Source organism: Giraffa tippelskirchi, chromosome 4 (genome assembly GCF_054371585.1).
Source record: "Giraffa tippelskirchi isolate mGirTip1 chromosome 4, T2T-mGirTip1v1.2.pri, whole genome shotgun sequence".
Classification (NCBI taxonomy): domain Eukaryota; kingdom Metazoa; phylum Chordata; class Mammalia; order Artiodactyla; family Giraffidae; genus Giraffa; species Giraffa tippelskirchi.
The window spans coordinates 168,039,170-168,061,143 of record NC_137278.1 but is presented as its reverse complement, the minus strand read 5'-3'; the positions used below and the strand labels follow the sequence as shown (position 1 = coordinate 168,061,143).

General features: G+C 45.5%; 1 protein-coding gene across 2 annotated transcripts in view; it reads right to left on the bottom strand.

Annotated features, from left to right (window-relative positions):
- Positions 1-21,974, bottom strand: part of ABTB3 (ankyrin repeat and BTB domain containing 3) — a 462,092-nt gene that overhangs the window by 54,901 nt on the left and 385,217 nt on the right. For both annotated transcript variants that reach the window (XM_081591335.1, XM_081591336.1), the window contains one exon: positions 21,796-21,948. In XM_081591335.1, coding sequence (XP_081447461.1) covers positions 21,796-21,948 — 153 coding nt within the window. The remainder of the gene's footprint in view (positions 1-21,795; positions 21,949-21,974) is intronic.

The window sequence follows — 21,974 nt, the reverse complement described above, 5'->3', positions numbered from 1 at the left end:
TATATTGGAAAGTTGTCTTTTGAAATGTTTTAGTAAAAGTTTTCCATGTGATTTAATTTGTCACACACACACAAAAGCACTTTCATTCTTCTCTTTATCTGAACCAGTCTCTCACACAAGTTGAGAGTGAGCTTAAAACATCTATGGGGCAATTACTTGGAGGGCCAGTGGTTAGGATTCTGGCACTTTCATTGCCAAGGGCACCGGTTCAATCCCTGGTTAGAGAACTAAAATCCCACAAGCTGCAGGGTGGGGCCAAAAAATTAATTAAAAAATGTCTAAAGGACCATGTTCTGCCTCTGCTTAACATCTTTCAATGCCTTCTCATGTACTGAGAATAGACTCCAGCTCCTCATGCACGGCCTGCCAGGCTATGGGGGACTGGCCCTGACCTGCTCTCCAATGCTTCCCTTCTGCCTTCACCCTCACTAGCAACTTGTCTCTCTCTTCTGTCCCTTCAACTGGCCAAGGTCCTTCCCACCTCAAGGACATTATTTGTGTAGTTCCCTCTCGCTGGAATGCCCTTCCCCTGGCTCTTTGTAGGCCTGGATCCTTCTTGCTTCTCAAGTGTAAGCCTGGATGTCTTGTCCAAAGGACGTCTTCATTGACCATCTAAAGGAAGGCAAATTTCTCTCCTATCTTTATACACCTCAGCTCCAGGCCATCTGTCTCCTTGTTAGCACCTTTCACAGCCTCTGACTATTTTATTGATTTACTTTTTCACTTTTTAAAAAGCTTGTTTTTTTTTTTTTCTTTTTTGGCACACTTTTTAAATTAATTTCTTTGGCCACCCCGTGTGGCACATGGGATCTTCTGACCAGAGATCAAACCCATGCCCCCTGCATTAGAAGGTAGAGTCTTAACCACTGGACCACTGGAAGAGTCTCTGGCACACTTTTTTAAAAAACCTTTCATTTTATAATGGAGAATAGATGTTATGGACTTCCCTGGTGGCTTAGGGGTAAAACAAATCCACCTGCCAATGCAGGAGACATGGGTTCCATCCTTGGCTCAGGAAGATGCCCTGGAGAAGGAAATGGCAACCCACTCCAGTATTCTTGCCTGGGAAATTCCATGGACAGAAGAGCCTGGTGGGCTACAGTCCATGGGGTCACAAAAGAGTTGAACATGACTCAGTGACTAAACAACACCAACAATAGCTGATTAACAAACTTGTGATAGTTTCAGGTGGACACCAAAGGGACCCAGTCATGCAAATACATATATCCGTTCTCTTCCAAGAGCTTCCCTGGTGGTTCAGCTGGTAAAGAATCCTCCTGCAATGCAGGAGACTCAGGCTGGGAAAGATCCCCTGAAGAAGGAAATGGCAGCCCACTCCAGTACTCTTGCCTGGAAAATCTCATGGACAGAGATGCCTGGTGGGCTACAGTCCATGGGGTTTCAGAGTCGGACACAACTTAGAGACTAAATTGCCACCACCACCACCATGCTCCCTCAAATTCCCCTCTCATCTGGGCTGCCACCTAACATTGAGCAGAGTTCCCTGTACTATACGGTAGGTCTTTGTTGGTTATCTATTTTAAATACAGCAGTGTGTACCTGTCCATCCCAAACTCCCTAACTATCCATTCTCCCATGAGCAGGTCAACTTCCTGAGGGCAGGACCACGTCTATCCTGTTATCTGTTGTATCCCCAACAGTGCCTGAAGCCTCATGGCACTAACTGATGGGTGATCCATGCATGAACCACTGTTTGCTCTTGAGAACAGACCCCAGGAACAGCCTGTTCATCAAGAATCCCTTGGTCATGCAAAATAAGTAATTGTTTTGGTTACTGAATTCTGCTAGCCCATGCAGGCAGGCAAACAGAAGCAGGTAAGAAACAATTGCCATAAAGGTCTATGAAAACATGACTTTCTGTTCAACTGGGTTTGTTAGAAAATTTAACTCTGCAAAATCTTAATTCCTGCAGCATTCCTGTACACACGACTCAGAGCTCCATTTACTCTTTCTGGAAAGTCTCTGAGGGATTGGTCCTAGAAGGACCAGCAGGTCCCCCTGTGGCCTGGAAAAATGTGCATGCCTACCCACGTGCAGGATTTATTTATGCAGAAGTCTACTAAGCCAGTCGCCTGGGGCTTTACTGGAAGGTAATCAACCCTGTGGTTTTCCCTTTGAGTGACTTTCAGTGATGCCATACAAAATCTGATCAGTTTAAGTAAGAGGTCAGCTACCAAGGTGGTCAATTTCTCTGATTTCTCAAGGGCCCCAGCCCCAAGAGACTAGGTCAGTATTTCCCACCACTTCAGGAACATGACTTCAGAAAGATGTTTTCCAGGAGGCTGCAGGCCTGAGGACTGCAGTTAATTGCACTGCCTTTTCTCCTCTGGGAAGGAGACGTCATTGAGGCGAGAGCGGATACATTCTGCTGGTATCTTTTTTTTTTTCCCCCTTGATGCACTCCAACTGACAGATTCAAGCTGGTGAAGCCTCAGACACATTTTATTCATTTATTAGTTTTAACGTTAGCATAGAGGTTCCGAGCATGACCTCTGGTTTTTCCCAGCTCTACTATTTAGCAGCTACTTGATCATGGGGCAAATTATTTAACCTCTGTGTTGTTCAGTTTTCTCATCTGTAAAATGAGCTTTTAGTAATAATACCTTCCTTGTAGGATTTTGGGTGGAGATTAAATGAGCTAATCCATGTACAGTGCGTGGAAGAGAACAGAGCTTAGCACACAGCTCTCATTAAATGTGAGAGATCTCATAATCATTATAAATCACAAAGCGAGGTGCAGACTGCAGAAAACACACTATATTTCAAAGAAGCAGATTCACAGACATGGAGACTAAAGAACACTTTAGGAATAGCACTTCTTAAGGCCTCACAGTAGATACTGAATCTAACAAACTCTACTGGAATAAAGGCAGCCCTTTTCCTAGTGGGGAAACCTGCCCCAAGAAGGGCTGCCATTCCTGTCCTGTGTGCTTCTGCAAGCAAACTGGAAGTGATGACAGCAGCTGGGGAGGGAAAAGGGATGGGAGTCACATTTGATGAAAGCACAATTTCTGGAACAGTTCAATAGCAAGAAAAGGCAGAGCCTCTCAGGATGCGGTGGGCCTGCCCAGCCAGGTTCCCAGACCCCCTCACCTCCCCTATCCCTAGGACCAATCCGGACCCCGCGGGTGCTAGAAGGTAACTGGCAGCTTCCAGGTTCCCTGAGCTCCAGTGGAACGTTGCTAAGTTCCCTAGGCTGTGGGCTCAGAAGCCAGACTGCCTGGGTTTACCACTTGGCTCTGCCCTCACTCACTGGTAACGCTGCACAAGTGACTTAATCTCCTTTGTGTTTCTCCTGAGTAAAACAGGGACACTAACATTACATGCTTTACTCATCTAACAAAGACTTAGAAAGCAACGACCATGGACCAGGCATATCATAAATTTTTTACAAATATTCACTGTTTAACTCTCATGATAACTCTATGATTGAAGTCGCTCAGTCATGTCCAACTCTTTGTGACCCCATGGACTATAGCCTGCCAGGTTCTTCCGTCTATGGGATTTTCCAGGCAAGAATACTGGAGTGGCTTGCCATTTCTTTCTTCAGGGCATCTTCCCAACCCAGGGATCGAACCCAGGTCTCCCCCCCTGCAGGCAGACTCTTTACTGTCTGAGCCACCTGAGAAGCCTCGATAAACCCTATGAGGAAGGCATTATCATTATCAGGAACCTGTCCTACAGATGAGGAAAATGAGGCACAGAGAGGTTAATTAACTTGTTCATTGTCACACAGCTAACAAGGAGGAGTCAGGGTTTGAACTCAAGCAGTCTGGATCCAGAGTTGGTCCTACTGACTAGTCTTACACTGTCCAGTTCTTAGTGATGTGCTGGCAACCACTGGGTTTCCAAAGGGACTCCCCATAACCCTGGAACCTGTACCCCAAAAGGCCTACACAGTTCCCACAACTATGACCTCCTCAACAGTGATAATAAAAAAGAAGCTACCCTTCCTGCATGCTCATTATGTACCAGGTGCTGTGCGAAGTACTCAGTTCCCACCACTTCAAAGGATTCTCTCCTTGAAGGAACTGTTGCTATTATTATTCCCATGATACTGGCAAGGAAACGGAGGCCCAAGTCTGAGCGTCTGACACCAAACTTCTGCAACAACGCAGGAGGTGGAGCCCAGGTCCCAGCACCAGACTCCACATCCCTGTCTGGCTTCTTCCTTGCTACCCAGGGTGGGGAGCTTAACCTCCCTCAGCCTCTGTTACACTGTCTGCAAAGCAGGCGTGACAGCAACAGTACTCACTGTCTCTATCTGCGAGGAGGATTAAAGGAGATGATACTTTTGAACCGCTCAGCACAGTGTGCGACCGTAATTGCCCAATACATGGGATGCATACTTAATACAACACTATTATGTTATAATCGCAGGTCCTCTTTCTAGGGATTTAATCAGGCCATCTGGAATCCCGGTCCCCCTTCTCCATCCTCCATCTGAACAGTCCTCCAGTCCCAGGTCTTTCCTTGCCCCCACTGACAGCTTCAGTTTCCTTATGTATGAAGTGGGGGTGTTGAGCTAGTCAAGCTCTTGGGTGCCTGCAAGCATGGACATTCTTTGAGTTTCTGACGTGTTTTCTGGTGCTCATACACCACTATTTACTGGGCAACAGCTTTTCTCCCTGACTCCATCCTGACATTTTAATTCTCAGTTTTTGCTTTTATTTCATGCAAATACTTATTACTGCAGCAAAGAGGGTCTCCTGGAAGAGAAATGCGTCTAGTTTCCCAGCTTACTGGGCACTGGATGAGGCCAACCTGGGAGGAAACAAGCCCAAGAATTTGCCAGTTTACACTTTTACTCAAAAACAGCCCAGTGGTTCTCAAAGAGCCACAAGGAAAGCTGCCTTCTGTCTCTGCCTGGAAGGGAACTTTAGGAAGGAAGGAGAGATGCTAGGCCTAGGAGCAGAAGGGCAAACTATAGGTCAGTGTATTCCTAACACCCATGTTGCTGACCAGCACAAGGTTTGAAAACAGCTGGAAAACTTTGATGTGGGGCATATACCTGCCTCATTCTTGTCTTACTTCCAGTCAGGTCCACTTATTGGTGTTCTTTGTCTGGTTCTGGGATGTCTGAGTTTGGGCTGTGGACTAGGCAAGGTTGGTATGGAATAAATTCTAGTATCATAGATGGGTATGAAGAAGCCAATATTTTAAGAAATCTTGGTTGATTCATTCTGATCACCTATTATATTTCAAGCAGTATGCCAGACATACTAAAAATATTTTATTGGTTTTCAAATAATAATAGTGATATAATAATAATAACAAACTCATATAGTACTTACTGTGTACAAGGAATTTTTCTAATTTTGTTTAATATATATTTTATTATATATATATATGCTTTCAATATACACATTTTGTTATATGCATATGTGTGCATGTGCTCAGTCGTGTCTGACTCTTTGTGACCCCATGGATGGCATCCCGCCAGGCTCCGTGGGATTTTTCAGTCAAGAATACTGGAGCAGTTTGCCATTTCCTCCTCCAAGAAATCTTCCTGACCCAGGAATCAAGCCTAAGTCTCCTGCATTGCAGGTGGATTCTTTACCATTGAACCACCAGGGAAGCCCTGTTATATACATATACACACATATATATGTGCACACACACATCCACAAGTATACTCATTCACACATATGAACTTATCTAATCCTTACTTTAACCCTAGGAAATTTATCTTTGTTGCTCAGAAGAAGAAACTGCAGCACAGAGAAGCTAAGAAAATTGCCCAGGTCACAGAGCCTGAAAGTAGTAAACAGAACTGAGATTTGAACCAGGCAGGCTATTGCTGGAGCCCCGCTCTTACCACCATATTCCCCTGTCTCTCTGTGCTACCAAAGGCCTTCCATGTTCTTTTTATTCTATTCAAATGCTGCCTGGGTACCTACTAGATGCCAAGTCCTGGGTTGGGTGCCAAAGAAATCTAAATTCCTAATCACAGGCTTCAAATTCAAGGTTGTCTTGCGGCTGCCCCTCTGGAAAGTTCCCCACCTCCCAATCATTTCTTCCTTCTCATTATTCCAGCCACAAGGCCTGCTTCCAACTCCATACATACATTTCCCTACCTGTTTCTTGCCTGCATGCATGCTGTGTCCCTCACTGAAATTTCTTGCCCCCAAATTGTTCTTTCCTCCAATCATATAATTGACTCATATATTATAGACCCAAGGTTACAGCTTCTGTCCTGCAGAATTCCAGGAGGTCAGTGCTAAAGGACAGCACTCAGCTCAATACCTTACCTTCCTAAGGAAACTGGCAGCCTGAGAAGATTTCACTAATTTCTAGGGGTCATAGGGAGATTGCTTGGAGAAGAGAATGGCAACCCACTCCAGTATTCTTGCCTGGGAAACCCCATGGACAGAGGAGCTCGGCGGGCTACAGTCCATGGGGTCGCAGAGAGTCAGACACGACTGACAACTAACACTTTCACTTTCACACTAGATGTATTCAGGAGCAGAATTCATGTCTTCTAAGGTCATTTAGCAAGTCTTCCTATGGATACCTTTAGGTGTTGCAGGTATCTCAAACAAGGGTGATTTTGTCTCCCAGGGGACATCTGGCAATGCCTGCAGACATTTTTGGCTGTCACAACTAGGAAGGTGCTACTGGCATCTAGCAAGTAGAAGTGAAAGATGCCACTAAACATCCTACAATACACAGGATGACGCCACAATAGTGATTCAGCCCAAGATGTTAACAGTGCTGAGGCTGAGAAACCCTGGTGGAGGGAAATACAATTTTTTTGCATCATCTCATGTATCAGGCAGTTCTCATTACAGGATTCTGTAAGCGTGACAATAAAATGGTGCCTTCAGAAATGAATCGTGAAATGGCAAATCAGAGAACTGTAGGCCTCACTTGGATAGAGGCCCCCAGGCCCCCTCTTCAACACATTTTCCCAAAGAAGCCAAATTCATTTTCGGAGCCTTCAAGTCCCCTCAATGAGGAGTTTTCCTTTTCTTTTGGGTAGCAAAAAGATGAACAAATTGAGACTGTTTTGTGCTGAAGTAAGTCACACTGAGATCTCTGTGCACCTTTCTGAGAAAAAAATTATATGATTGCAGCAAATGGAACATGTAATGCTTGCAAAGTTCGGAGAAATCTTTGTCCAAAAGTTGTGCCCACTTGCTGTTTAATGCTGCTACTGAAGTACAGAAAAGAGCCAGCTCATTAAACCTGCCATGGATAATACAACAAAAGTGTGATTCCATGTTCTCCTCCCAGCCAATCTTCTTTGCCTTGTGAGATGTAGCAAGGGGCCTGAAAACTTTCTCCTCCTTAGAAGTAAATGCTCAGTTAGTGGCAAAACCCACTTTGCCAGAATAGAAATTCTAGGTCTGTTCAAATATGCAGAAAAAGACCTCTCAAACACCAGGTGTAGGCGAACCAAACTGGTGTTCATATCTGAACATGTTGTCATGTTACTTTGAATAGAAAATAATGAACCGTAGTTACATGTCTCTTGCTCTGGCATCATGGTTTATTTCATTCTATTATTTGGAGGGTAATTGCTTTACAATACTGTGTTGGCTTCTGCTGTACAACAACTGTGAATCAGCCATGAAAAAAAAAAGTGAAAGTGTTAGCCGCTCAGTCATATCCTGACTCTTTCCACTCTATGGACTGTAGTCCGCCAGGCTCCTCTGTCCATGGAATTCTCCAGGCAAGAATACTGGAGCAGTTTGCCATTCCCTTCTCCAGGGGATCTTCTCGACCCAGGGATCAGACCCAGGTTTCCTGCACTGCAGGCGGATTCTTTATATACCCCCTCCCTCTTGAGCCTTCCTCCCACTCATGGCTTAAGAGTTGAAAATAAGCCTTTCCTTACAGAAAGGAATCACTCTTGATTTTGGCAAGCCCTTAATGTATCTTTTTTTGGGGGCAGAGACTCATTGCTGTCCTCCAGAATCCTTTACCTTGTTTATGAATAGTAGAACCTGAATTTTTAGCTGGGCACATGGCTGCCCAGATAAAGACTACATTTCCCAGGTTCCCTTGCAGCTAAGTGCTGACCAATAGGGAGTGAGAGGAAGTGATGTGTGCAATCTCTGTAGCAGGCCCTATCCTACTTTCCCTCTTCCCACTGGACAGCCATAGCCCTGGTGGGGTCAGCCATGTTGGGCTATGCAGAGGAAGGTATCACCTAAGGGATCACAGAGCAACAAGAGGGAGGGTGCCTGGGTCCCTGACCTGGAGCTGCTATAACACCCTAGACTGCCCAAGCCTTGATTGTTAGATAAGGAAAATGTTAAGCTACTATCTTATCCAAGCCACAGCACTTCCTATGTATGTTACAGCTAATGAATCTATATCCTAATTAATCCATTCCACAAATGGATCTTTAATTTAAATCAATTCAATGAAGCACTAATATATAGTGGCTATTACACTGGGTACTGAAGATCAAAGATGAAACACCACCTTCTAAGGAATTCTAGAAAGAACGGATAGTCTTCTTTATAAAAATTTTCACAAATAAATGAACCAATTCCTGAGATGTAAAGGGAAAAGTTCTATTGTTACAATCCCCAAATTAATTCCTAGTAACACCAATCCCATAAACAGACCTACACATTGAAAACATTTTTTTTTTTCTCTATTTTTTTGGCCATGCCATGTGGTATACGGGATCTTAGTTCCCTGACCAGGGATCAAAATTGTGCCCTCTGCAGTGGAAGCATGGAGTCTTAAGCACTAGACTGCCAGGGAAGTAAGTCCCCAGATCTGCACATTTTTTCTGTAAAGGGCCAAAGAGTAAATATTTTAGGCTTCATGGGCCATTTGGTCTCTGCCACAAATACTCAGCTCTGCCTTGGTAGTGAAAGCAGTCATAAACAATGCTAAACAAACGGGCATGCCTATTTCCCCATACAACTTCTTATACAAAAATAGGTGGCAGGCACCTCTAGCTTGCTGACTCCTTTCTATGGTAAAATAATTTAGTAGGACGACCTTCTTTTGGGGATTGACAAGAAACATGGGCTGTTAAAGACAGAATTTTTTTTTAAAAAGCGTGTGAAATTTTATTTAATCCAGTGTCTTCCAAATTTATTGAACCACTTCAAATTTTAAAATGATACTTATTAGTATCCCAGGGCCAGCCTTCGAATGTGCTGTTGCAAACACTGGCTAAGTAGCTTTTACTGGTAATGGGTTATTTTAGGCATACATAAAATATATAGTAGTACAATGACCCCAACATGTCCACTACCCAACCCAACTGAAAAAATAAAGCATTGTAAATACAAAGACCTCTGTACACCTATCTTGATTCCCTCATCTCTTCTACTCTCCTGAGATTACCACCTCCCCTGAATTTGACATTTATCATAGCTATCTTGCTTTATATATATATGCTTTTACTATTTTATGAATTCCTACTAATATATAGACTATTTTTCATGTTGGTAAGCTTTATGTAAATGTTAGCATTAAACCCAAATCCTGCCTCAACTTGCTTTTTTTGCACAATATTGTCTCTGAGATTTATATAATAACATGTAGCTCTAGTTCATTTATTTTCTTTGCTACTTGGCATTCCTGTGAATGAACATAGCAGCATTTATTCATCTGTTCTCCAGTAGAAAGCTTGTTCCTTTCTCTTTTCTGTATTTTGTTATTACAAACACTGCATCTATGAACATCTTTGTACATAGGGGAGAGTTTCTCCAGGGTATAGACCTAGGAGTAGCATTATGTGTTTTCAAGTTTACTTGAAAGTGGGTTCAGAGTCCCCTCTGGTGCTGTTTAAGAGTCCATGCTCTTCTATAGCGTTTCTCAAATCTACCAGTCTAATGGGAATGCAATACATAGGAGGGTGTGGTTTCAGATTGCATTTCCAGGGTTACTAGTAAGGTTGAGCCTCTTTTCATACATTTCTTGGACTATTTTTTTTTTTTTTTTTGGTTTTTGGAGCATAGCACCTGTTTTTTTTTTTTTTTTTATAAATTTATTTATTTTAGTTGGGGGCTAATTACTTTACAATATTGTAATAGTTTTTGCCATACATTGACATGAATCAGCCATGGGTTTACATGTGTTCCCCTTCCTGGACTCCCCACCCACCTCCCTCCCCATCCCATCCCTCTGGGTCATCCCATTGCCCCGGCCCTGAGCCCTTGTCTCATGCATCGAACATGGAATGGTGTTCTGTTTCACATATGATAATATACATGTTTCAATGCTATTCTCCCAGAACGTCCCACCCTCACCTTCTCCCTCAGAGTCCATAAAATTGTTCTATGCATCTGTGTCTCTTATTCTGTCTCGCATATAGGGTTATCATTACCATCTTTCAAACTCCACATATATGCATTAGTATACTGTATTGTTGTTTTTCTTTCTGGCTTACTTCACTCTGTATAATGGGCTCCAGTTTCATCCATCTCAGTAGAACCGATTCAAATGTATTTTTTTTAATGGCTGAGTAATATTCCATTGTGTATATGAACCACAGCTTCCTTATCCATTCGTCTGCTGATGGACATCTAGGTTGCTTCCATGTCCTGGCTATTGTAAACAGTGCTGCGATGAACATTGGGGTACATCTTGGACTATTTTTATGTTAATTCTTCACAGGGATCTTTGGCCGTGGATGATGCTGACAGTGTAGATTGACACAAGAGACTGACAGGCATAAAAATATCTAAGGAGAACTAAGGCTGGAGGCTGATCCTTCCAAGATGAACCAGTGTGCCTTGTTCAAAGGTTTGTTTCCCATTTCCCAATGCTGATTCTTTGACTGAAGTTTCCTTAAAAAATTAATTTTTATGGGAGTATGGTTGCCTTACAATGTTGTACTAGTTTCTGCTGTATAGCAAAGTGAGTCAGCTAAACGTATACATATATCCCCCCTTTTTCGGATTTTCTTCCCATTTAGGTCACCACAGAGCACTGAATAGAGTTCCCTGAGCTATACAGCAGGGTCTTGTTAGTTATCTATTTTATAATTAATATCAATAGTGTATATATGTCAACCCCGATCTCCCAGTTCATCCCACCCTCCCTTCCTCCCTTGGTGTCTATACATTTGTTCTCTATGTCTGTGTCTCTATTTCTGTTTTGCAAATAAGATCATCTATACCATTTTTTTTAGATTCCACATACATGCATTAATATATGATATTTGTTTTTGAAGTTAGTGTTTTAGTGGAGAGAACTTGGGCTTTGGAGTCAGACAGGCCTGGTTCTAATCCAAGATGAGGCTCTTTCTACATGTGACGGTAGCCAGATTTCCCAGCCTCCCGGAGCCCCAGTTCCCTCAGGTGTGAAGAGGAAAATAAAGTCTTGCACACAGATGGGGGAGACTGAACAATGTGAGAAGCACCCAGGACAGTGTCTGGCCTACAACTCATGATTGTTGGTTCCCTCTGTCATCCTGTGCAATGCAGGAGATGTGAGCTGAAGCTCTGCTCATTCTTTCACACTCTGCACACCTCAGTTTCCCCCACGGGGAAAAGTGTCACACCATTTACACACAGAACATCAGACCACAAAACTGAATAACCCACAGAGCTAGAAAAGACTTTGGAGATCACCCAGTCTGGTGGTTCTTCATCTTTCATAGGGTGATTTCACGAGCTGATAAAAGACAAGTTCACTTCGGAAAAATGGCACATACGTTCTAATCTCTGGGTTGACTACAAACTTTCTGAAGGATGGGACCTGCTCCTTCATCGTTACCCTGAGCACCACTGTCATGACCTTATATGAAAGACTTTGTATAAGGATATGGCTGTGTGGTAAGTACTGGTTGGCTGGCTCATTGCTAAGGAAAGTTAACACTCCTGTGTAACTAACATTTTCACTTAGAGTTTGGAAGGTTTGCTCCAGATGAGAAAATAAGCATCTTGGACAGAAATTTAACAGACTCAAGAGGGACCACCCCCCACCCCCTGCACCCCCCCCCACGCACCCTGCAAAAAAAAAAACCCTGTTCCCAGGAAGTCAAATCCCACATGGCAAACTACACACTCTCAAGCTGCCGGCCTGAATCTGAAGCCCCAGTTGGAAGTGAGCCCCAAATGCCATTTAAGATTTCATTTTCTGCCTTTCTGTAAGCACCAAATGTGTTTGTTTTACTTTCAACACTTTGCAAGCTCAGAACAAATTCCAAGTGTTGGCAAACTGTCTGCTGTTGCAATCTGGTTTCTGCCCACACTGGGCTGTTGAAACTGCTGCTACGGGCACTGGTGTCTCCCGCACTGCCAAGCCAAGTCGCCTCCTTTTGGTCTGCATCTTCTCTGCCTGTGGATAGCCTTGGATGCTGGCAACCCCTCCCCATCTCAGTTTCCTACATCTGCTACCTCACTTTCTTCAGGCTTTTCTCAGACCTGGGAACCCTTGTCTTTTATCTCATGATGACACTTCTTCATTGGTCCTTTTCCTGGGCTTCAGGCCCACCCATGACTTCAATGGCCACCAGTCTGCCAGTGTGCCTCCCAAAAGCATCTAAGTTAAGACCTTTCTTCTGAGTTCCCTGCCTGAATCTCACCTGCCTACCACTGTCTCCATGTTGAAGCCATTTTGCATCTGAATTAGATAGGAGAAGTCTTGTCTGTCATGTCTAGTATCAGCAACACACTTGGTAACAGCCCTTTGTATCATCCATTCATTCAACAAGTATTTACTGGGCTCCAAATATGTGCCATGTTCTGTGGCAGGCCCCGCAATCAAGGAAACAGATTTCTGGCCTAGCCCTAAAGATAGAAAGAAGCTACTCTTTGAGATAAAGGCTGAACTATGACTTTTTCTTCTGGAGTATTCTATGCCCCCCTTCCCTAACCTCTGCCCACTTGGGACAAGACTCCATCAATGAAGGGCCATATTTGTTGTCTATACGTCTTCCTTTCTGTTGTCGCTTCCTGCTAGTGACTTCATCTAAGGTTGCAACTACAGCTGGTTATGGACAATCAACCACTTTGGTCAAAGTTCCAGGATACCATCCAACGATGGTCTTCAAAAATTCCACACTTCAGAGAAAATATAAAACCTGAGTATCCTGAGGAACTCGGAAATCACTGAGGTGGGGACAGTGGCCCCCAAGCCAGTCAGCCCCAATCAATTTTCTTCCTGCACCTGGAGAGGGGACTGAGCCACCAGAGAATAAGGGCCAAGACACACCTGCCTTCAGCCTGGGCTACAAACCACATCCCTTATTGGCACACCAGCACATCGCTTTAAGATATTTGTCCCTCGTCTCTCCTAGAGGAAGTTGAGGCCGTTGTTTTTGGCAATCGGGAGAAGCTGACCTCCTTGGTCCCCAGTGGAGGAGGAAGGTTATTCACTAATATTTAATGTGCATCTTCTGTGATACAAATATGCTACATGATTTACCTGCTGTGTATGTGTTCAGTCGCTCAGCCATGTCTGACTCGTTGCGATTCTATGGACTGTAACCCACAGGGCTCCTCTGTCCATGGGATTTTCCTGGCAAGAATACTGGAGTGGGTTGCCATTTCCTTCTCCAGGGAATCTTCCAGACCCAGGAATTGAACTGTGTCTCCCATGTCTCTTGCATTGCAGGCAGATTCTTTACTGCTGAGCCACCAGGGAAGCCCAGTTTCCTTCCTATGTGGTGTAAAATGGTTTAATTATATCATTTTACTTAATTCTTCTGATAAAGAGTGGGAATATTATGGTTCCTATTTTATAGATACAGAAATTGAAGCCCAGAGAAGTGCATAACTTGCCTAAGGTCACACAGAGAGTAAGTAGTCGAGCCAGGATTTGAACCCAGGCAGTCTGGCTACAGGCCCGCACTCCTAGCCACTCTGCTTGGCTCCTTCTCTAATTAGATGATAACATGAGCACTTAATTCCCTGGCAAGCTTCCTCTGATGGAGGAGCCTGACACAGACTCTCTCATTTCCATGGACAACCAAGTGGGCAGCATCTGGCACTCAACATTTTCAAAATTGAACCCACTGTTACTTCTCTGACATTGTCTGTGTCCTGTATTTGTTAATAGCATCCTTAGCTGCACACTCCCCAGAAACCCGAGTCAAACTCTAATATAAAAGTTTCTGGAGGGGAAAGAGTTATCACATGCACATGCTCCCGCATATAACAGCGGAGTAAACTTCCCTCCCATTTCTGGCTCCCCCATATGATGGGCTGGATTAGGTTTCCCCCCACCCCCCCAGAGATATGCTGAAGTCCTAAGCACCCTACCCCACAACTATGAAGTGAAAGTAACTTTATTTAGAAATAGAGTCTTTGAAGATACAGTCAAGTTAGATGAGGTCATTGTTGTTTAGTCACTAAGTCATGTCCTTGTGACCCCATGCATTACAGCCCACCAGGCTCCTCTGTCCATGGGATTCTCCAGGCAAGAACACTGGAGTGGGTTGCCATTTCCTTCTCCAGAGGATCTTCCCGACCCAGGGATCAAACCCTCATCTCTTCATTGCAAGCTGATTCTTTACTGCTGAGCCACTGGCCAAGCCCTACATGAAGTCACTGGGGGTGGGCCCTCATCCAGTTTGACTGGTGTCCTTTACAGGAAGGTGGAGGTTTAGACACAGAAACAGAGAGAAGACAGCCACGTGAAGAAGGAGGGCGAGACTGGAGTGATGCTCTTACAAGCCGAGGAACACGGGGCGACCAGCAGCTGGAAGGGAACAGAAAGGATCCCCCTCCAGATACTTCAGAGGGAGCATGGCCCTGCTGACACCTTGATTTTGGACTCTAGCCTTCAGAGCTGTGAGACAGTAAATGTCTGTTGTTTTTAAGTCACCAAGTCTGTGGTGCTTTGTTTCAGCAGCCATAGAAAATGGATATACCCAGTTTTCTAATTCTCCTCCTTGGCTGGTTACTGGTTTCCTGTATACTCTTCCAGAAACAATCTAAACATGAATATAGAAAACACTCAGTTATGTATTCCGCACAAGGGTGACACCGCATACACTATTCTCTATGGTCCTTTTCACTTGATATCACATCAGGACTAATTTCAAAAATTGTAATAAGTATATGTAACAGAAAAACTGACAATTTTAATATTAAACAAAAATTTGTTTTCATGCTACACAGTATGTGGGACCTTAGTTCCCCAACCAGTGATCAAACCTGTACCCCTTGCACCAGAAACGCAGAGTTTTAACCACTGGACTGTCACAGAAGTCCCTATTTTTAACATTTTACGTGTACAGTTCTGTGGCATTAAGTAATTCACATTGTCATGCAACCACCACTACCAATCACCTTCAGAACTCTTTCATCTTCCAAACTGGAACTTGGTACCCACACTAACCCCAGGCCCCTCTCTCCACAGCACACCAGGGCCATTTCTAACAATGCTCAGTCCCTCACCCCCTACATGTGTCCCCAAGTTTTATCTTCTCTAGCATCTTTCCCCATCTCTCCATACCCACTGCATCTGCATCAGTCCAGCTGTCAGCATCTCTCACCTGGATCCCTGCACGAGTGTCTTCATTCCAGTCCCCTTTCTGCCTCAGCCCATCTTTCCTGCCACCAGCCCCTCTCTCTAAAACACAACTCTGCTGTCATTCCCATCCTAAACCATCTGGGATGGCTCCTACCTCCCACAAGATAGTGTCAAAATTCTTTGGTGTGGCATAAAAGACCCTCCCTGGGCTGAGTTTAGCCAAGATTTCTCTGTGGTATCCAATGTCTGGTCCAGGGTCTGGCCCACAGGAGGTGCTCAGAGCACTGCTGGTTGAACCTGTGTTCTCAGTTTCAATTCCTTATGTTTCCTCCAACACACATTCCCACCTTGGCCTTTGTATATGTGGTTCCCTCTGTGTGGGCTTATTTTTTCTACTGCCCTCTCCCTTCCTCTTGTAGCTTCACCTTCTCTACCTAGCAAATCTGTTTATTCTCAGGATTCACATCAAATGGTACCTCTTGCATTTCAAGCTCTCAGACCTAGATCTTTACTGCCTTATAGTAGAGCATTTGCCAGATTTTTCCGTAATTCCTTAACCTCTTTGCCCACCTACTCCCAGTCTAACTCACAGTAGGCCAGGCACACAGTGGGGCCTGGTTTGGGCCTGCTGAGTGCAGGGCATCTTGCCAGCTCTGCTCCTGGACCTGCTCTGTGGCTCCTCCCTGACACTGAAAGGGGAGGACAGTCGAGCCCCAAAGTGCCCCTCCTGGGAGCAGGCAGAGGGCGGCTTCCCATCTTGCAGGAGGCGCTAATGCACTGACGTCAGGCAGGGGTGGCAGCAGCTCCCACAGGGTCATCTCTGGGCCCAGAGGGCAGTTTTATGTCTGCTGGAGGTGAAGGAACTGGCATCCCGTGCCTGCACCTTTAAGCCAGCCCAGCTGAAGAGGCCAAGGAGTGGCAAGGACAAGGGCACTCAAGAGGAGAGGAGAGAGCAGTTCCCACTCTGAGAGGTTGGGGAGCCTTCCAGGGCCCCACAGAGGCATGTGCAGGGCTCAGGTGCTCGGCCTCTGCAGGTGATCTGAGGGAGAGAATGGGGAGACCCAGGTCTGAATTCAGGGGCCCATGCGGACTTGACCAAGGGAAATGGCTGGCACAGATGCGGCTCTAGAAGTCCCCCCACCCCCAGTTTTCTCCAGAAGTCCCTGGCCAGGATACCAAGTATGCCTTGACAGCAGGCTCTCCCATCCTCTCCAAGGTCCCAAGGTGCTTCATCCCTCCGTCCTCAGTTCCTCTCTCCCCCACAGGCTGCTTCACTTTCTTTGTATTCAGACTCCATGAGATTATCTTGCTGATCTGTTTGCTATTGCTTATTGTAGGCATCTCCCCAGCAGCACTCAAGACTCCTCTGAGCCCAGAAAAGACCTGGCTCCATAAGGCTGGGGAAGGAGTGGGTGGACAGCAACTTTCCTTCTGACACTAAGGGGTGGAATTCCCCTCAACCGGGTGATTCTCTTCTTAAAGGGCCACAGAAGCTTATGGAAACAAGAACCAGCAGCTCCAGCAGCACCAGACCTGCTTCCTATGTGATGGGCAGCAGCTGAGTTTTCCCTGACTTGATGTCCCTGGATCCCACCCAGGTTCTGCCGGGCCATCAGCACCCCATACATGTTTGGTAAATGAAACCAAACTTCTAGCTGTCATTATAAGGCTGTGTAAGAGGCAACAGAATTTCAGTTCAGGTGCCTCAGGGGTGCAGTCTTTGTCTTAGAACATATTTTGACCTAAACTAGACAAATAACCTATTAACCTATTAACCTTGGGCAAACTCCAAGAGATGGTGAGGAACAGGGAGGCCTGGTGTGCTGCAGTTCATGGGGTAGAAAAGAGTCAGCCACGGCTTGGAGACTGAACAATGAACAACAAATTAACCTCAAAGTGTGCCCAAGAGACCTAAGAACTGTTAGGAGGGGTGGACCAAGCAGTGGTAAGATTTGTTAAATTCATATGTGACCTCTTAATGAAGTTCTCCATCCCACGAAGCAGTTGTCACCCCCATCTTTACAGGGGATGAACCTGGTCTGTGAGATGGGCAGAGTGACCTGCCCAAGGTGACCCGTTAGAAAGTAGCAGATACAGATGAGAGCATCTAGTGTGGGGCTTGGCCTTAGGAGCTTGAAAAATGTAACAGAAGAGCAAAGGAAAGAACACAATGCATGACCTTGGACAAGCTCCGTAACCACAACTAGCTTTCCTGTTCCTATCTGTAATGTCCTAGTCTGATACTCTTAGCATCTTACCATCCCCAAACTTACCCCTTCTCGACAGCTCAAAGTCTGGTTTGGATTTAAGAAACAATTGCAAAAAGATTAGCCATTTCTTGGAGGGAGCTCATGGTTCCAACAACCTCCAACTCCTGTTGGTCAGTGTCATTTATCAGCTAAGAAAGGATTTGAGAACACCCTTTCCTACCATTATTTTAACACAGCCTCATTCTGGAGCAGAACTGCCTCTTACAAATGTGGGGAAAACAGCAGCATTTACTGTTCGTGTTTCTGAAATGTTTCAAGACCAATTATTAATAGGAAAATGTACAAAGCCTAATAAGAAACGTACAAATGCTGCTAGGGGGTATTATTTATTTGTTCTTTTCTTTATTCTTACTTCCTTCCTCTCCCATTTCCCAAAGGACAGGAAAAAGAAAGGAAAGATGATTGAAACTTTAATTAAGGAAGAATAAATGGGTCACCCTTGTCAGTTTACAACCTGCAGCTGCATTAAATGGTGTTCCTTTGGTATAAACTTGATTGCCATGGTGCGGCTTTACTGTAGCAGAATAAAGACAAAAGGAGAGCTCCCACAGGACTGACCAAGATCACTGTGAAAACCAATGCAGCACTAGCGTCAGACCTGGGAATCCTTGACTCTGCTTGCTCTGTCCCGGCTGGTGTCCCTGCTGCCTCCCACCAGGAAACTTTGGCCGGCTGGTAGGTAATTATATGTTCTTACAGTCACTGACACTCCAGCTGCCAACACCATGTCCCAAGTTCCTGCATCGATTAGAATACCAAACTACCCACACTGTTTCTAAGACTGATTACTTATAGCAGTATGTTAAGCTCCAAATGATTCAGAACTAGGAGCCTGCCTAACAACTTTGAAGATGAACGTCTGGGACAGCAGAGAGACAAGTAAACTTGCAAAGTCCTTCCTCTTACACCTCATCTGCCTTACAGTAGCTGTGTGATTTTGGACAAGTCCCATAACTGCAACTAGCCTCAGTGTTCCTATCTGTAAAATAGGACAATAAAGTCTGCCTTGTGGAATTTGTTTGGGATGGCACACTGTGAAGACTTAGTGCAAGGCAGGTGTCCAGTACCTATTGTTGGCTCTCTAAATGAACAAAACTTCTTTGATCCTATCCCTTGAAAACTGGAGACAATAATTCCTACTTCACATCACACTAAATGTGATTGGAAAATATATGTATAGATGTATCTATATATTGCCCAGACTGAAAAATAGATACTCAAAAAAAAAAACAACAACTGGCTGATCATATCATAGACTGAATTTAGTCTAGTTGATGGAACTTATCTTACATTTATTATTTAGGAGAATTTTTAACTAAATACTATATTTTAGTTTTCTTTTTGAAAATGATTTCCAAACATGAGGAAAATTTAGCTGGAACAACCAATTAGCATATTTCCTAGACACAAATCATCATCCTGTGCACAAATGCGTCAAGAACTGAGAGGTAAATGCCTAAAAGTAGCTTAGAGATGCAGGTGAACTGGCTCCCTTTGTTTCCCTGCTCACTGTGTGCATCGTGGCCTGGTGGGTGATCACACTCACATTCCCAATGGCAGGGCTGATGTGTCAGACTGGACAAACCCTGAAACTGAAATCCTTGGTGCAACGGTCAGAACAGCACACACCTGGTGACTAGACCATGCAGTGAGAGCTCTGTGCTGGGGAAGGGGCCTACAGATGACAGTGGTCTCTGGAGTTCATGTTCAGTCTATGGATTTAGGAAAGGAAAAGAAGCATCTGGAAGAAGGTGATCAGTATCCCCCAAGCGAGCTGACTCCAGATCCAGGGCAGGGGCCAGAAAAGTTGGTTATATCTCTGGGCGTCTGGGTTTGATGTTCGACTTCTAACTCTGTCACTTAACATCTGTGTGATGTTAGAAGAGTTACCTAATCTTGTTGGGCCTTGATAGCTTTCTCTGTAAAACAGGGAAGCACAATTTTCCCAGTTAACAAGAGTGTTTGTTTTGAGGTTCACATGAGAAAGTCTTAAGATAAAGCAATACCTAGATATGAACCTCTATTATGACTACAGCGATAGTAGAGCCTTATAATGCTCACTAAAAATGACCATGTCATGAGTACTTACTTCCTTTTAGGCATTGTCAGTGTGGTCCTTTATGTTTGTGATCCTGCTTTGTGCTTGCACCAATATCTGAAGGGGCTGCTATTATTATGTCCATGTTAGAGGTGGGGAAATGAAGGTCCAGAGAGGTTAACTAGCTTGCCCAAGGTTGCACAGCTAATGAGCCATGTTGGTGGAATGTGGACTCAGGCAACCGGACTCAGGAGCCCAGGTACCTCCTACCCTTTAGGCTGTGAGGTTTCCTGAGAGCGTGACAAACAAGAAGTACTTTGTCAGCAAGAGTTAAGGAAGTATCCTACTTTCCCCGCCACCCAGCAGCCTCAGGTTTGCTTCAAGGAGGAGAGCTGGAGTCTCAAGGTCATCCCAGCCCAGAGCTGGGGACTGTGAGCAGGAGCAGCAGGAGTGAGCCTGCAGGTAGGGTGCCACATCCATGAAACAGGAGGCAGGAGAGTCTCATGGGCACAGGATGGGCTTCAGAGCAAGAGTCACAAGGATCGTATCCCTGACATCTACACCTATAAGCTGTCCCACCAACAACTTCCCAGTCTGTAAAATGGGAAGTTTACACTACCCTCAGGAGGCTGCTTCAGGGATCAGAGTAATGAATGCAAATCTCCTATTGCAATTAATATGCACCACACAGTGGGTGCTCAGTAAATGGCTGCTCCCGTGTCTCTCTCCCTGAGACCTGTTGTTATTCTAGGTGACAAAGTGTAAGGGATGGTGGCACCAACAGATTCTGTCTAGACAGAAACCTCCTGAGGAGAGTACAAAGCAGGGTTTAGAACTATGCGGTCTGGGGGTATGGGCTACCTGAATTCACATTCTGGCTCCACCATTTGCAAATCTTGTGACCTTAGGCATGTTACTTTATCTATCTGTGCCTCAGTCTCCTTGTCTGTAAAGTGGGCATAATAATAATACCCACTTCATTCAATATTAATTAGTCTGTGTAAAGCAGTTATGACAGTGCTCACTTTGTGGTAAGCTTTCAATAAATGCTTGCTGACTTCCATCAGGGCCCTGCATGTCCCTGGGTGGTGGGGCATCTATGAGCCTTCAGTGGGCTATGCTTTTTTCTGCAAACCCTCCCCTTCCTTGCAGACTTCCAGTCAGATCCTGGAAGGGTGGAAATCTCTGAAGCCTGGCCACATGACAGGCTACACTCACCTGGTGGGCAATGGGGATTTGAAAGTGGTGTCTATGACACCTAGACAACAGAACTGGGAGTCAGGAAAGCACACACACTCATGCACACACACCTATGTCTGAGTTTCTGTATTGTCTGCATTTACAGCCAGGTTTTGACTCAACTGAGTGAGTGGTTTCATTTTGTTTCACTTTGGATAAAAGTGAGTCTCCCCCCCCCCCATGCATGGGGTCCCTGAGTGGTCCATGAATAATTCCCACCTTGATGCAGGAGAGACCTGGATGCAGGGGTGAGAAATGGAGGGAGAGCCAGTTCATTTCATGCAAGTGAAAAAACACAGGCGCGCTCAGACCCAACCAGAAATTCTACTCTGCACGGTTTAGTTAGAAAACTACAGGGAGACAATAATTTACTTCTAGTAGAGAGAGGGAGAGAGGGAAGAAGAGGGCGGGAGGGGGAGAGGGAGGGAGAGAAGGAGGGGGAAGGAAGAGAGGGAGAGAAGAGGGGCAGGATGAGAGGGAGAGAGAACGGAATAGAAAGAATACGCCTAGAATCAAGATCAAGGCACACGGATATCTTGTAATCGAAGAATCAGGAGCATTCCCACATAGCCTTGCTCCCAGTCCTCCTCCGTCCCTGCAACTCGAGGCACCTGCTTATTGTCAAGCGTGCGTCTCTCCTTTAAACCAGAGGAGCCTCAATCTTCGTGACAGCGAGGCTGCCCGCGCACACCGCCCAGGGCGCAAACCAGCCGCGAGCCCCCGCGCGCTGCGGCCGCGCTCCCTGCACCGGGGACGCGGGCTCGGTGTGCGAGGAAGGGCGCCCTCCCAGAGCCCCGCCGCCCCGGGATCTCCCGCCCACCGCCCTACCTGAGCTGGCGCGGCTCGCAGTCCACGCCCGGCAGCAGCAGCCGGGCGGCCTGGCGGACGTCGTCGCTGTCCATGGAGAAGCTGCGGCGGTGGCCGGCGTGCGCCACGGCCACCCGGATCCACTCCATCAGCGGCGGCAGCACGAGGAAGGGCCTGCGGCGGGGGAGGGACCGGGAAGC